Source organism: Arvicola amphibius, chromosome 10, assembly GCF_903992535.2.
Source record: "Arvicola amphibius chromosome 10, mArvAmp1.2, whole genome shotgun sequence".
In the NCBI taxonomy this organism is placed as follows: domain Eukaryota; kingdom Metazoa; phylum Chordata; class Mammalia; order Rodentia; family Cricetidae; genus Arvicola; species Arvicola amphibius.
Window position 1 is genome coordinate 71,404,405 of NC_052056.1, and position 15,757 is coordinate 71,420,161.

General features: G+C 45.7%; 1 protein-coding gene across 1 annotated transcript; it reads right to left on the reverse strand.

Annotated features, from left to right (window-relative positions):
• Positions 1–456: 456 nt before the first annotated feature.
• On the reverse strand, positions 457–14,757 carry LOC119825653 (nmrA-like family domain-containing protein 1). Its single transcript, XM_038346655.1, has 5 exons — positions 14,718–14,757; positions 9,658–9,896; positions 7,149–7,395; positions 6,157–6,347; positions 457–636 (listed from the first exon to the last, which is right to left on the reverse strand). The coding sequence occupies exons 1-5, from the start codon at positions 14,755–14,757 to the stop codon at positions 457–459; spliced, it is 897 nt and encodes a 298-aa protein (XP_038202583.1).
• Positions 14,758–15,757: the final 1,000 nt, after the last annotated feature.

Consider the following 15,757-nt stretch of genomic DNA (forward strand, 5'->3'; position numbering starts at 1 on the left):
GGTCACTTAGGTTGTTTTTGATTTGCTGAAAGTTGTGAGATACACCTGATAAAACAGCTGGCAGGGAAATTTCAGAAGGGGGTCCCTCATTCAGAAGAAAGCTAAGTGACCTCCCACTTATATTAAGGGAGATGCTCTGAGTTCATCACACCAGCCTTTTGAGACAGCTTGGATCTTGAAGAGAAAGATCTGGAGAAGGTAATGTATTCTGGGACTTCTCAATTTACCAAGCAGCTCTACCACCATGAATTATCAGTTGGAAAGTTTGAAGAGAATCAGACTGCTGTGTTGGATCCCCAGAGCAGTGTATCCCCTAGAAAGAAGGCAGAGGGAACCCCCGGGTGGTGCAAATAATTGCCTCCCCAGTCTAGCTGCTCTGTAAAGGGGAGTGTTGTGTCGCAAGGACAGCATGACCTGAGGGACAGGAGGCCATGCTGCCTTAACAGCTGAAGGTCTTCACAAGTCTTTAAAGGCTTCCTGGTTGTCTGAGATAAACTGGCTGAAGCTTCTGATTTTGGGGTTTAGACGGTGGGTAAGCTTGATGTCACGGTTGGGTTTCATATGATAGAAACGAAACATATTGGCCAATTCATCCGCTCCAGGGAATCCTAGCTTCTCATAAGCTTCTGGGGTGATCTTTTAAGAAGAAGGAAGAAAGCAGTAAATGTTATGGTTCACAATAGTTTTACATATTCATCTCAGTATTGACGCAGGCCCTCATTCTTTAGCTCTAAGATCTAAGGACCTCTGAAGTACCTCTCACACACCGTTTGTCAGGAAACTGACTGATGAGCTGATTGGATGGTAAATTCTTATCCAAACTGTGTGAAACTCTATAGAGCCTTTAAGCATGGTACTCAGTGGAAATAGTTATTGATGTATCTGATCAGTGTTTGATCACAGGTTCCACTTGCAGTCGCTGGTGGTGGCGTTACACCCATGTGCCAGCTGACGATGCTGAAGGCACAGCTGCCTCAGGTCCAGGCATCTGGATAAGGTAAATCTGAGCATCTTCAGAGTGATCCCTCTACATCTCTCCCGGATTGCCCCAGCAGGCCCCAGGATGGTCTGCCCTCTAGGCTATATGGGCATTATTCCCCCATCACACCGACTCTTTACTTGGTGATATTCCATCCATTTCCTCCCCCTTCATGGCTAGAGATCTGGGGCTTTTTTCCCCCTTCAATCATTCAGCCCCTGCCAGAACCATGCAGGCCCAGTAACAATGGAGCACATCCCATGCTTACTGAGATGTCTCTGTCCCTAACTCATGCCTGACACTAAATAGATGCCTAACTGCTTCTACTGAAGAAATAGGTATCATCTTAATATCTGGTCAATATCATCTGCCCTCCCTGCAGAGATGAACTGTGGCCTTACAGTTCCAGTTGGGTTTTATTCCATTTAAACAATTAGCATGTATTTGTGTATGTATGTACGTATGTATATATGTATACACACATATGAGTGCATGTGCAACATCAGTATGGGAGAGAACAACCTGCCAGAGTCAGCTCTCTCCTGTCACCTGAGAATCCAGGGGATCAAACTCAGGTCATGGGGTTGTTATCAGCGTCCTCCCCTGCAAAGTCATCTCATTGGCTCTTCACTCACTTGTTCTTAGGAAAATATGTGTGAGGCCGGGCGGTGGTGGTGTTCACCGTGAATCCCAACACTTGGGAGGCAGGTGAATCTCTGTGAGTTTGAGGCCAGCCTGGTCTACAGACAGAGTTCCAGGGTAGCCAGGGTTGTTACACAGAGAAACCCTGTCTCTAAAAAGCAGAAAAGAAAAATATGTGTGAGAAATCAAAATGCATGGACAACCACAGTTGTGTGGCTTCTGTGTCCTGAGAAACCCGCACTTGTTTCTTGGTGTGTACATCGACCCGGCAATAAGCTTCCTCTACATTCAAAACAAGTCAATAGATTCGTGATTATTGCATGGCATTTTTAATAATGAAAGCCCCCATTCCAGCTCTTGGAGGATCGCTGTGAGGCTGAGGCTAGTCTGTGTTACAGAGTGAGTCCCAGGCCAGCTTGTCTCAAAGAAATAAAAATCAGGAAAGGGGAAAAGAAAGAAGATGCAGGAGCAACAGAACAATTAAAACATATTATCATATTAATATATTTGAAGAAGTTTAGCAAAATAGGGAAGTGTTGATAACAGTGAGTGAAGCAGCACTGAGCGCTGTTTTACGTATAGATAAATATATATGTTACATATACATACGGGGAAAAGATTGGGACAAATCAGCGGATCTTACTTAACATCGCTCAGAGATTAAACTAGATGGACTTTATTTTCTTTTTCCTTTTTGTCTTTTGTTTGTTTTTTGAGATAGGGTTTCTCTGTGTAACAGCTCTGGCTGTCCTGGAACTCTCTTTGTAGACCAGGCTTCAAACTCACAGAGGTCCTTCTGCCTCTGCCTCCTGAGTGCTGGGATCAAAGGCGGGCACCACCACTGCCTGGCTATTTTCTTTGTCATAATTGCTTCAGCCACTGTAATAAGCATTTGATATTTGTGAAATTAGAAAGACGAGGGCTAGAGAGATGGCTCAGTGATTAAGAATGGATACTGCTCTTGAGAAACCTGAGGTTGGTTCTCAGCTTTCACAGTGAGCCGTCCTTCTGTCTTCCCAGAACATCTGCGTGCGTGTGAACGCACAAAAATACACGACACACACACATAAACAAAAATGTTGAAAGAAACATATTTTAAATTAGAAAAATGTTTAAAACTTTGAGTTTGGAAACAGAATAATATTTGTTAGGAGCATGGAACTCTCTCTCTTTAATTCACACTGTCATCTTGTAACTATGACAACTAACAAACCTCATAAAAGAGGGATCTGTTCCTGCAGATTTTTAAAGATTTTTGAGATCTGTTCTCTTGCAACTCACTTTCTGAGGGATCCATGTTTCCCCGAGGGTTGGACGGACAGTTCAGGCAGCCCTGAACAATTAGTGAGAGCGTGGTAGGCTTTGCTTACCCTGAATCTGTCCACCCCACAGGCACCACTCATCAGAGAGTTTGGGCCAGAGGGTACCAAACTGGGAGGGCTGGAGCGCCACCTTGTGGCCAGATGCATCCTTCTCAAAATCAACATAATGCCTAAACGTTTTTGCTACCTAAGAAAAAATGTGGTCTTGTCTTCAGGACAGACTAGTAGTAACCATCAAGACAGACCGATATTAGCCATCCTGTAAAACAGATAAATGTTCCAAGAACATTCAGGGACCAGGTATCCGTCTAAAATGCTAGGGAGATCTGGAGCCACCCAAAACTGTGTTTACTAAGCCCCATAACAATGAATATTCCACACATCCTTTTACCCATATTCTCTTCCCATATACCCCTTTTCTCTGTCTTCTCCGTTTACAGGTCAAACCATCAAGACAAAAAGAAAACAAACCTAGTGTGAATGTCCCAGGAGATGGACCACTGGGAAATATATTGATGGACAAGATCCTGCAAGACATCTCAGGAACCTACCTTTGAGTGGAAGACTGCCTTCTTAAGCCTGCAAGAACTTAACTTCCTCTATAAAATTTTGTGTGATTTCAGAGGTACCTAGTTCAAACATACAGTTGTTCTGTTTGTTTTGGTTTTGTTTCTTTGTCTGTTTTTCAAGACAAGGTTTCTCTGTGTAGCCTTGGCAGTTCTGGAACACACTCTGTAGACCAGGCTGGCCTTGAACTCACAGAGATCACCTGCCCCTGGCTCCTGAGTGTTGGGATTAAAGGTGTGTGCCACCACCATGCCTTGCTGAAGATAACAGATGTTTTATGTCTTGATTGACACCTATGATGGTTTTCCAGAATAAAAAAAAAAAATCAGTGGCCTCACAAATTCTAACACCCAAAATGAATTGGAAGTTCAAACAACTAACACCCCTCCTGTGAGTAGCTGGCCAGGGTGACCGTGTGTGTGTGTGTGTGTGTGTGTGTGTGTGTGTGTGTGTATGTGTGTGTGTGTGTGTGTGTGTGTGTGTGTGTGTGTGTGTATTAAAGCCCCTAAGCAACCCCCCTGCCCAAATGATTCCCTATACCAAGAGCTGATGCACGCAAGAAGATACCTTCCATTTCTGAGGGGAATGCGGATATTCAAGAACTAGGGTCAATAAACTTTATTTTTTTAATGTTGTTTTTTTAAAAATATTTATTTATTTATTATGTATACAATATTCTCTCTGCATGTATGCCTGAAGGCCAGAAGAGGGCACCAGACCTCATTACAGATAGTTGTGAGCCACCATGTGGTTGCTGGGAATTGAACTCAGGACCTTTGGAAGAGCAGGCAATGTTCTTAACCGCTGAGCCATCTCTCCAGCCCTTTTAATGTTGTTTTGTTTTGTTTTTCAAGACAGGAGTTTCTCTGTGTAGTCCTGACTGTCCCAGAACTTGCTTTGTAGGTCTGGCTGACCTTGAACTCACAGAGATATGACTGCCTCTGCCTCCCAAGTGCTGGGATTAAAGTCGTGGGCCACCATTGCCCGGCTTCAGTAAACTCTCTTTTGGGGTGGGATGTGGAGAAACGGTCTCACCCTACAGCTCAGGTTGCAACTCACAAAAATCTTCCTCGACCCACATCCCACGTGCTGGGATTACAGGTGTCTGAGCCACCATGCTGGCGTGGTTAGTTTAACTGTCTAGAATCACCCAGGAAGTTCCTCTGAGTGATGGATTGTCTGGATTAGCTTGCCCTGTGGGTGTGCCTGTGAAGGATTACTTTAACTGGGTCAATTTAGAAGTCTCACCCTGAAGGAAGAAAGGCAGCCATTTCATTGGCTGGGTCCTGCACAGAATGAAAAGGGAAAAAAGCAAGCTGGGCACTAACTTGCATGGGTGTGTGAGTTAATTTGTTGCTGTCTGCTCTTAACTGTGGATAGAATGTGACCAGCTGCTTGGAGTTCCCGCCCCTGTGACTTCCCAGCAAGGCTGGGCTGTAACCTGGAACTGTGAGCAGAATAAGCCCTTGGCCCGCGTAGGTTGTGTTTGTCGTAGCATTTTTACCACAGCAGCAGAAAACAAGACACCCAGAATAGATCATCTTTCTCTTCGAGGGCTGCACATAAATACTGGAGGCTTTGGCGAGCCGCATGTTTTCTGTTGTAACTATCTGGCTCAGTAACTGCACCATCTGAAAAGTCTCTTCCGTCCCCCACCCCATCAACACCTGTGTGGGGAAATGGTACCAAGCCTCCCCACCTGTCCTTGCCACACTTCGGACCAGACGCCTCCTATGGGACTCACTGTTAGTACTCAGGCATCTGTACTGGTCTGCATCCCCAGCTGTAGCCACTAAGTGCACCTATTCACTGTGATCCCTTTTATAAGTCCCCCCCACACCCGTCTGTCTTTCTCTTTTGCCCCTCATGAAGTAATGAGCCACGAGCCACGTGGCAGCAAGTAAATCAATAGAAATGGATTGATTTAAGTTATAAGAGCTAGCTAAAAACAAGTCTAAGCTATCGACCAAGCATTTATCATTCATAATTTCTTCTTTTTCTTCTTCTTTCTTTTTTTGTTTGTTTGTTTGTTTTTGTTTTGTTTTGTTTTTCAAGCTAGGGTTTCTCTGTGTAACTTTGGAGCCTGTCCTGGAACTTGCTCTGTAGACCAGGCTGGCCTTGAACTCACAGAGATCCACCTGCCTCTGCCTCCCAAGTGTGCTGGGATTAAAGGTGTGCGCCACCACTGCCCGGCAAGCATTTATACGTAATATTAAGTCTCTGTGTTATTTGGGAGTAGACTGGCAGGACAGAGATGACAGTTGGTCCTGACAAAAACTCCACCTACAAGAACCGACTTCTGGAGGCCGGAGAGATGGTACAGTAGTTAAGAGCACTGGTTGCTCTTCCATAGAACCCAAGTTCAATTCCTGGCACCCACATGGCAGCTCATAGCTGCCGTAACTGCAGTTTCAGGCAATCCAACTCCTTCACACAGACATACATGCAGGCAAAACGTGAAAGCACATGGAATAAGAATAAGTTATTAAAAAGAAAAAGAACTGACTTCTGCGGGTTGCCCTCTGATATCCACACACACAATATGGCATGTGTATGAGCACACACACAATAAAATAAATATATCAATAAATAAATTTTAAAAAGGAAAAGGAAGCAACCCCTGTCTCATACAACAAAAGGACATACCTTTGCATCGCGGATGTCCTTCCCCAGAATTCTGGACAAAATGTCAGCGTACTGCTGTATTGTTAGGGCCTCTGCGCTGAGGCCCACAGCCTTGCCAACAAACTCCTCTGGAGAAGCGAAAATGCTAGAGACAACAGCTCCAACGTCGGCGACGGAGATCCCGTCCATTGGCACATCCCCCATGGGCAGTGCTAGTTTAAAAAATAAAAAATAAATCATAGTATCACATCCTCAACAGGTCTTCCAGCCCAAGCTAGTCACTTCATCAACTCTAACCCCTTAAACTAGAGGTGCGAAAAGCAGGGGCTATGGGAAGAGGTCACTGCAGGAGCAGAGCTCAGAAGGTCATAGAACCATGAAGGTCACAGAATCATGTAGTCACTAGTTCTCACAGGGTTGTCACAAGCTGGGGGTTCAGTAGGGAATGTCGGCTATTCCCACAGCAGAGACACCCAGTGCTGCAGCCTGAATATTTGGGATCCTGTAGGGAAGTGGCTATTACCTCTTCTCTGGGCTACTTTAAACCACAGATTACAGACTCTCTGCTGTCCGTGCTGGAGCAGGCTGGGGACCCGTCTCCTGAGACTACCTCTGAGGATGGGATCTTGTTCTCGCCTGCTGCTGAAGGGCAGATAGACCAGTGAGGACTCTTAGTGACCATCTTGTTCAGCCTTTCCTGGAGACATGAGGAAGCTGAGGCTTGCGCACAGAGTTAACTACACACACAGCGAGTGTCAGCATGGTGGGCTGGAAAGATAACCTGTGTGCTTTCCGCCAGGTCCAATCTTGGTCCCTGAGGGTGTGACTGCCATGGGGAAGTGTAGGGCAGTTCAATGGGCAGTACAGTGGCCCTCTAAACAAGTCACACAGAGCCAAGAGCACCAGTGTGTCCACTGGAGAGGATCAGGAAAGGGGGGATGGAGGGAAAACAGGAGGCAAGGGAGGAGGCAGAGGCCAGCTGTGGGTGCACCTTCATGCAACCTGGCATTTACCTAGATTGTAGTAGCCATCAGGGGTTTTCACCGGCTTCCACATGGTGAGGAAGTTTTCAAAGTAAGCTGCCAGGCGGACGCTGGTCATGGGAACACCAATGGACCAGAAATATTCCTCCACTTCCCCCTTCCCGTCAAAGTGCAGCACCTTCAGCTTGCCCCCGCTCAACCGGTCCACGTTCTCCAAACCGCTGTACACCACGTGTTTTAGGCCCAGGCGCTTGGCAATATCTGCCACCAGCTTCCCCTGAGGGGCAAAATTCAAGCCTTTGCACGCAAATATACATTTATATTTTTTTTCTGGTGTCTGCACACCAGTTGGATTTTGTGGGCCAAGTGAAGGGATACATACATACATAAATGTTTATTTTCTCACTCTCCTCTCCCTCCCTTTCCCCTCCCCACATCTGGCTTATGGATGCTCTTTTTTGTTTTTAGTTCTAAATTTCCAGCTCTCCCTTCCCTCCTCCCTCCCCTTTCCTCTCTCTCTCCTCCCTTCCCCTCCCTCCCTTCCCCTCCTTCCCTCCCTCCCTCCCTCCCTTACCCTCCCTCCCTCCCTTACCCTCTCTCCCTCCCTTACCCTCCCTCCCTCCCTCCCTCACTCTCTCCCTCCCTCCCTCACTATTGCAGTCTCACCTTTACCTATAAAACCTCCCATAGCAGTCAGGAGAAGTAAAGCTAAGAAATGACAAACAACCTCAGGTTCAGGTTTCGTGTGTGTGTGTGTGTGTGTGTGTGTTTGTGTGTGTGTGAGAATAGGTGGGTGGGTGTGAGTGTGTGTAGGTGTGTATGAGTATGTGTAGGTGTGTGCGAGTGTGTGTAGGTGTGTGTAGGTGTGTGTGAGTAGGTGGGTGGGTGTGAGTGTGTGTAGGTGTGTGTGAGTGTGTGTAGGTGTGTGTGTGAGTAGGTGGGTGGGTGTGAGTGTGTGTAGGTGTGTGTGTGAGTAGGTGGGTGGGTGTGAGTGTGTGTAGGTGTGTGTGTGAGTAGGTGGGTGGGTGTGTGCACATGTGTATGCGTGAGTGAATGTCAGAATTAGAATTCAAGAACTATACCAGGCAGTGATGGCGCTCGCCTTTAATCTCAGCACTCAGGAGGCAGAGGCAGGTGGATCTCTGAGTTTGAGCCCAGACTGATCTACAGAGTGAGTTCCAGGACAGCCAGGGCTACACAGAGAAAAATCCTGTCTTGAAAAAAATAAAAAAATAAAAAAATAAAGAAGAATTCAAGAAATACTCTTAAGGGGCAATCAGGGAGACTGAGTCTCGTGGTACAGCCCTGAAATCCCAACTACTTGGGTGTCTGTGGCAGGACGATCATAAATCGAAATCTCGAAATAAAGTTAAAAAAAAAAAAAAGAAAGTCGAGGATGGAGTTCAGTGGCAAAGCACATGCACACTCCCGCCCAGAGCGTAACACTAGGGCATCCCAAAGTTAATCCGGTAAACATTAAGTGGCAAGAGCAATTCAGTAAAAACTTCTCTGCCCTGTATCTGTTTTTCCGAATTTTGTCATTTCTGTGAGTAGCTGAGGTGTCCATATGTTTCTGACAGTAAGGATGTAGCATTGTCTCCTCTCCTCTTGTGTACACACAAACCTGCACATAGAGCTCTCTTCTGCTATAGTGCAAAGCCCAGTCCCTTTACCCTCATCCCACTGCCGTGGCTGGGGTGTGATCTCTGCTCAGTGTCACACACAACGGAGCTGAGTCACAGCACAAGTCACTGGTGCACACACTTCCCACACAATCCTTCTCTCCCTGGAGCTTTTACCCGATTTCCCTGCTTGCTAATTACTTTTTCTTTGTACCCTTCACTAATTCATCCCCATATTCTCTGACTGAAGTATAAATATATTTCATATATATTTATAAATGTTTTATTTTATGGTCATATTTTATCTTCCCATTTGCTGTCAAAGTAACCTCAATGTATGTGGGACATTCCTGTCCTCCACCTAGAAACTGTAATAAATGGGGGATTTAATGACTGGCTCTATGAAGCAGTACAGTAGTATATTATTTGTGTTTTAATAAATAAAGCTTGCCTGAAGATCAGTGCAAAGCAGTCAGACCAGTCAGCCATGCTGGCCAGGCAGTGGTGGTGCACACCTTTAATCCCAGCACTAGAGAGGAATAGAAAGTGGAATAAGACAGGAACTCTTTCAGTCTGAAGATTTCATAGAGGTAAGAACTCTCCAGTGGCTTGGCTGCTTTTCTTTTCTGATCTGATCTTCAAGTTGAACCCCCAATATCTGTCTCTGGGTTTTTATTATTTGTGCTACAAAGCAGCTCTCCTCAAATACGCAAAGTCTTCAGCTTTCGACAGGTACCATAGAACATTACATTTACCAGCCTTCAGCAAGTCCCTTACGTGCACATATTTCCTAAGTACCAAGGGGATGCTGCGAAGCAAGGCTTACTTTGGAGCCCAAACTGAGACTAGCACAGACAAAAGTAGGTGGGGGAAGAGGAAGGGCCTTAAAAGGGAGAGAAGGATGCTACAGCTCCCACCTGACACACTTCCTTCTCCTTGCTGAGATGGTCCCAGAAGCTGGTCACCACAAAGGCTCCATGGGCCCCTTTTAAGGCCTCTTCCACAGACGCGGCGTCATCCAGGTCACACCTGACCACCTCGGCGCCAAGGTCCCGAAACGCTAGGGCATTTTTCTGAGTCACATCCCTGGTCAGCGCTCTCACTGCGAAATGTTTGTTCTCCAGAATGGACCTGGCCACAGAGCCACCCTGAGCCCCTACAAGGTCGGAGAAGAAAAAGCACAAAATCAGAAACAAGCACACAAACAAAAATGCTCACTAGAAGATCCCAGCTGCACGTGGAGCTATTACTGAACGACCCCCTTCTGGAGGCACCACGGAGAACTTTAGGCATCCCATGGTTTTCAAATTATCCAGGCCATAAGAGGGAGAGGGACAGGAGAGGCTGGAGGAAAAAAAAAAAAAACACGTCACTGGTCAGGTGCAGACTCCAATTAAACAATTAAACACTATTATTAGACAGACATAGATACTATAGGTTTTTTTGTGGTTTTTTTGTTTTTTTTTTTTAGTTTTTAGTTCCCACACCTTGAATGATTCTCTCTCTCCCCCTCCCTCCCTCCCCCCCCCCCCCCCTTCCTCTCTCTCTCTCTCTCCCTCTCTCTCTCTCTCTCTCTCTCTCTCTCTCTCTCTCTCTCCAGTTATATTTATTTATGTCTATTCAGATTTTTCCAGTGCTGAAGATTAACCCAGGGCTTCAGATATGCTTAGCAAATGCTTTTCTGAGCTGTGTCTCTCCAAGCTTAGTCTATATTCATAAAACATTTTCAAAACTTTCATAAGTTTTACCCTTTGCTGTTGCTTTGCCATCCATGGTCAATTGTACTAGGATCTTCTAATGATCTAATCTGTTTGTTTGTTTTGCGATATGGTTTCTCTGCCCTAGAACTCACTCTGTAGATCAGACTGGCCTTGAATTCACAGAGATCTGCCAGCCTCTGCCTGCTGAGTGCTGGATTAAAGGTGTGCGCTAGCACTGCCCAGCAGCGTCTTGCAATCTCATTCATTGATCCTTACAATGAGTTGCTATGCTCCTGCATCCTTTGTACAGAGTCTAGCTTTGAATTTACCAAATGCTAGGGCATAGGCAAGTGCCACTATGCCTGACTTATAAAATTGTTCTCAGTTGTCGTCTTGTGGGACCTACCTGATGTATCACTGATCTGACCCTAGACAAGGAACTACCATTTCACAAGCTGGCTTTTCCCATGAGCCTCGGGTGGTAGCTAGTAGCAAATTGGCTAGGGTGAATGAATAGGTAGCCCAAATTTACCAGATGTTTGAGAAAAACCTCCCCATGGAAATTAAAACTAAAATAAATTGATAAAAGGAAAACAGAATCAGCAAAGGGGAGGGAATAGTTGGGGGAACAAACACCCAAGGTGGGAGAATTTGCATCCCAAATATATCTAGGCTGTGGTGTAGTTTATTGGTAGAATATTCAAGTCTCAGCATCAGCAGGGTGTGGTAACACACACCTGAAATACCAATATTAGGAAGGTAGAGGAAAGAGGGTCTGGAGCTCAAAATTAGCTTTGATACATTGTGAGTTCAAGGCTACTCTGGACTACATGCGACTCTGCTCAACAACAACAAAATAAGTAAGTAAATAAATACAAAATTCCCAAGGAAAATAACAAGCTGAGCATGGTGACACTGGCCTTAATTCCAGCATGAATTCCTCAGCTGAGACAAGAGGATTGCTAGAAACCCAAAATCAGCCTGGGCACAGTAATTGTTAGGCCAATGTAGCAAGATCTTCTGGGGGAAAAAAAAGCTGGGTGTTGCCTGTCCTTAATCCCAGCACTTGAAAGGCAGAAACGGGTTGATCTTGAGTTTAAGGCAAGCCTGGTCTACAAAGCTAGTCCCCGTGACAGGCAGGGACACCTCTGGACTGTTTGTCCAGGTTCTAGAAGAAAGCAGACTGAACAAGACAGGAGAAGCAAGCCAGTAAGCAGCATCCCTCCATGGCCTCAGCATCAGCTCCTGATTCCAGGTTCCTGCGCTGTTTGAGTTCCTGTTCTGCCTGCCTCCAACGATGAACACTAAGTCAGATAAACCCTGTCCTCCCAAGTTGTTTTTGGTCATGGTGTTTCATCATAGCAATGGTGACTCCAACTAAGCAAGCACTAAAAGCCCTGGGTTCAGTTTCCAGCACCACATAAAACTGAGAATGGAAAGTTCCCGTCTGTAATCCCAGCACTAACAACACTGAATCAGGAGAGAGACTCAGAGTAAAGTCATCTTTACAGTTACTTTCAGGTCAGCTGGGCTGCAAGAGATCGTGTCTCAAAAAACTGTGCACATGGGTGGGAAGTGTTTTCGGGAAGAATCTCTTAGAAATTAAGTGTATTATAATAGGAATAAAGTTGGAAGTCGGGCATGGTGGTGCACACTTGCATGACTCAGCACTCAGAACGCAGCCACAGGAGGTCAGAAGTTCATGCTGCCTCAGCCACATTGCAAGTATAGACTGTGAGACCCTAGCTCAAAAAAACCCTAAAAAGACAGCCAATGCCTATGCCCCAGCATTTGGAGTGGGTGGGAGAGACAGACAGACAGAGGAATAGAAAATAAAATTAAAAAGAAAAAGATAAAGAGTCTGAGCCCAGAGGAATTTCAGAACGAAAGTGGAAATTTTTTTCTAGAAAATATTTCCTTAGGGTCCAAGGACACTGACTGAGTTTCCAGAGCTCTGAGCCCAACACAGTAACAAATTAAATCTCCTGAACACTGTATCTCCAGTGGTGGTGACGCACGCCTTTAGTCCCAGCACTTGGGAGGCAGAGGCAGGCAGATCTCTGTGAGTTTGAGGCAGCCTGGTCTATAGAGTGAGTTTCAGGATACTCAGGGCTACACAGAGAAACCCTGCCTTGAAAAACCACTTTCTGCCTCCTCCCCCCCAAAAAACAAAAAACAAAAAAAACCCAACAACAACAAAAAAACTACATCTGATTTCTCTCTCTCTCTCTCTCTCTCTCTCTCTCTCTCTCTCTCTCTCTCTCTCTCTCTCTCTCTCTCTCTCTGGTTTAACTGGTGTTCTGCTTTTGTTTTCATTGAGATAGGGTTTGGTTTACTGTAACCCATGGTGTCCTTGAACTTCTGACTCTGCCTTCCAAATGCTGGGGTGTCTGGAGCATGTTACCACAACACCCAACGGACTTTCCTTTCTTTCTTTCTTTCTTTCTTTCTTTCTTTCTTTCTTTCTTTCTTTCTTTCTTTCTTTTTTTCTTTCTTTCTTTCTTTTTTTGTGGGGTGGCTTTGTTTTAAACAAGTTTATTTAAAAACAGAATGATTTGAGAGGAGGACTAGGATTTCTTTTAAGAGTAATGTACCACTGGGCAGTGGTGGCACACACTTTTAATCCCCAAGGCGGGCAGATCACTATAGTTCCAGGCCAGCCTGGTCCACAGAACCAGTTCCAGGGCAGCAAGGGCAACACAGAGAAACACTATCTCAAAAACCAAAAACCAAACCAAAACAACAAAAAATTTCTCCAATGGGGCAAGATTTGTGTGTTATAAAAGCAGTGGGAACAGAATACCAGCTGAAACATAGAAGCAAGCTGAATAAGAACAGCACCCACTCAGGACCGTGGGTTTGCATGGAGACCAGCACCTCCTGCAGGCACTGGTCCACCCCTGGGAAGATTCCCAGAGCTCTTTGCCTACCAGAGTCCTTCCTGGGCTCCCCAGGAAACTTATGTCAATTCCTCTGCTCAAAACCTTTCCGTGACTTCTGTCTTTTCAGAACAATCTCACCACGCTTGGTTTTTGTGTTTGCACTCTATTGTAGACCAGGCTGACCTTGAATTTACAGACGCCTGCCTCACAAGTGCTGGGATTAAAGGTTTGTGCCACCTCAAAAGTCACCAGCCTCCTTTTCTTTTTCTTTTGTTTTCTTTCCTTTAGGCATGTCGATAACTTGCCTCCCAGACCATGCGGAGCTTGTTTTCCAGTGTGGAAAGACGGGAAAGACAGGTCAGGTAGGGAGGGGTCCAGATGGTGACTTGGCTAGAACAAAATCTCATGTTTCAAATGGAGGTCTGGAAACACCCCCTGGAGACCCTGGGAAGTCTGAATGGAGCCCTGGTATCTGTGAGGGAGAAAACAGAGTGACAGGAAAGATCTTTCTAGGCTGAGGGGGCAGGTGCAAAGGCTCTAAAGGGATGTGCATTTGAAAAACAGCAAGGAAAAGCCAGCAGAATGGCCCCGTGGATAAAGTGCTTGCTGCACAACCTGCACAGTTCTCTCGTGCGCACACACACACACACACACACACACACACACACACACACACACACTGTACTACAATAAACATTTTAAAGGAAAAAGGCAAGCAGCAAGGAAAGCCAGTGTTCTCTCTTGGGGGAGGGAGGTTTTTGGAGGACATAAACAAAGACCGTACTTTCCTTGGAGTGAAATACTATTTACTGACAGTTTCAAAGGGATCATTAAGAGGCTGGGGGTATAGGTCTACACTGATTTGACTAACAGTTTGCAAAGATGGCTCAAGCTGTTGGGGCAGAGTGGAGAGCGGAGGTTAGTTAAACGGCACAGGCTTCTCACCGCCACCTCACGTCCCCTGGGTGCTCGACAGGACCACATGTTCCCTGCTTCTGGCTTGCTTCTGCAGCTTATCAGGCAATGAGTAGGAAAGGAGATCAGGTTCAAAAGAGACTAGCACCAAGAAGTTAGCCAGTGATGGGGGCACATACCGTCAGCAATCTTTAACTTTCTAAGATAGTTTGTTTTTTACAAAGTAAATCAAGTTAACCTGCTCACATCAAAACCACTAAGCACAAGATGCCGTTCAGTTTACTCCTAAGGGCTGTTGGTTCTGCTCACTCTCTGGACCTCCAAATCTAAAACCAGGAAGTCAGAAAAACGAGCAAAGTTAGCATGCATTTTATGCCAGGGTTACACAAAGGAACCCTGTCTCCAAAAACAAAAACAAAACAAAACAACAACTAATATATATATATATATATATATATATATATATATATATATATATACCTGTTGCTCCAAATACTGCGATTATTTTCCTGTTGGCCATGTTCCCAGGCTAAGAACGAGGTGATGGAGAGCAGCCGAGCAGAGACAAACGGGGAAATGCCGTTTCTCTCCTGGTGCGACATTTATAGGTAGGAGCACCACACCCCTGTAGAGTGTCCCTCCCTTGGAAGCGTTCTTGTTTCCACTAACTCCTTCACTCACTGTGTCTCTGCCGTTTTCCAGTGATGATTCATGTGGAGCATGGGTGGTGGTGGCTATCCCATGCCCTAGAAGGAGATCTGCACACATATAACTGATTGGCCTGTTTGTTCTGAGCTAATGTTCCTGCCCAGCTGGAACCCGAAGGAATGCCTTCTGACCCAGCTGTCAGAAAGTGTCCGAGTCTAGATGCCCAGGGAGGTCATAACCAGACAGACAAGCAAGGGCTATAGTAACTGAGGTATAGACATTAGTAATTTTCCAAGAGTGACCGCCACCTGCTGAGGGTGGGATCAGTTGCTCTCAAAGAAGAAAGCGCTGTGTGGTCAATTTCTCTAAGATGTGTGGTCAATTTCTCTAAGATGTGTGGTGATACTTGGTTTGTGATCTAACAAATAAAGCTTGCTTGAAGATCAGAGTGCAGAGCTAAGCCACTAGTTAGCCACAGAAGCCGGGCAGTGGTGGCACACACTTGTAAACCCAGTACTCAGGAGAAAGGGACAGACGGATCTCTGTTGAGTTCAAGGCTGCCCTGGGCTACATGAGATTGAATCTGTCTAAAAGAGAAAGAGAACCAAGTTGTGGTGGCTGGCATCTTTAATTCCAGCACTAGGGAGGTGGAGACAGGAAATGATATGGCTGGAGGGGGGAGGGAGGAATATAAGGAGGAAGGAGATAGGAGCTCAGGATTCAGTCTGCTGAGGACTTGTAGAGACCGGATACCCCATTCGGTCTGAGGATTTGGTAGAGCTAAGAACTAGTGGCTGGCTGCTCTGCTTCTCTGATCTTCCAGCTTTCGCCCCTAATATCTGACTCTGGGTTTTATTATTAAGACCAATTAG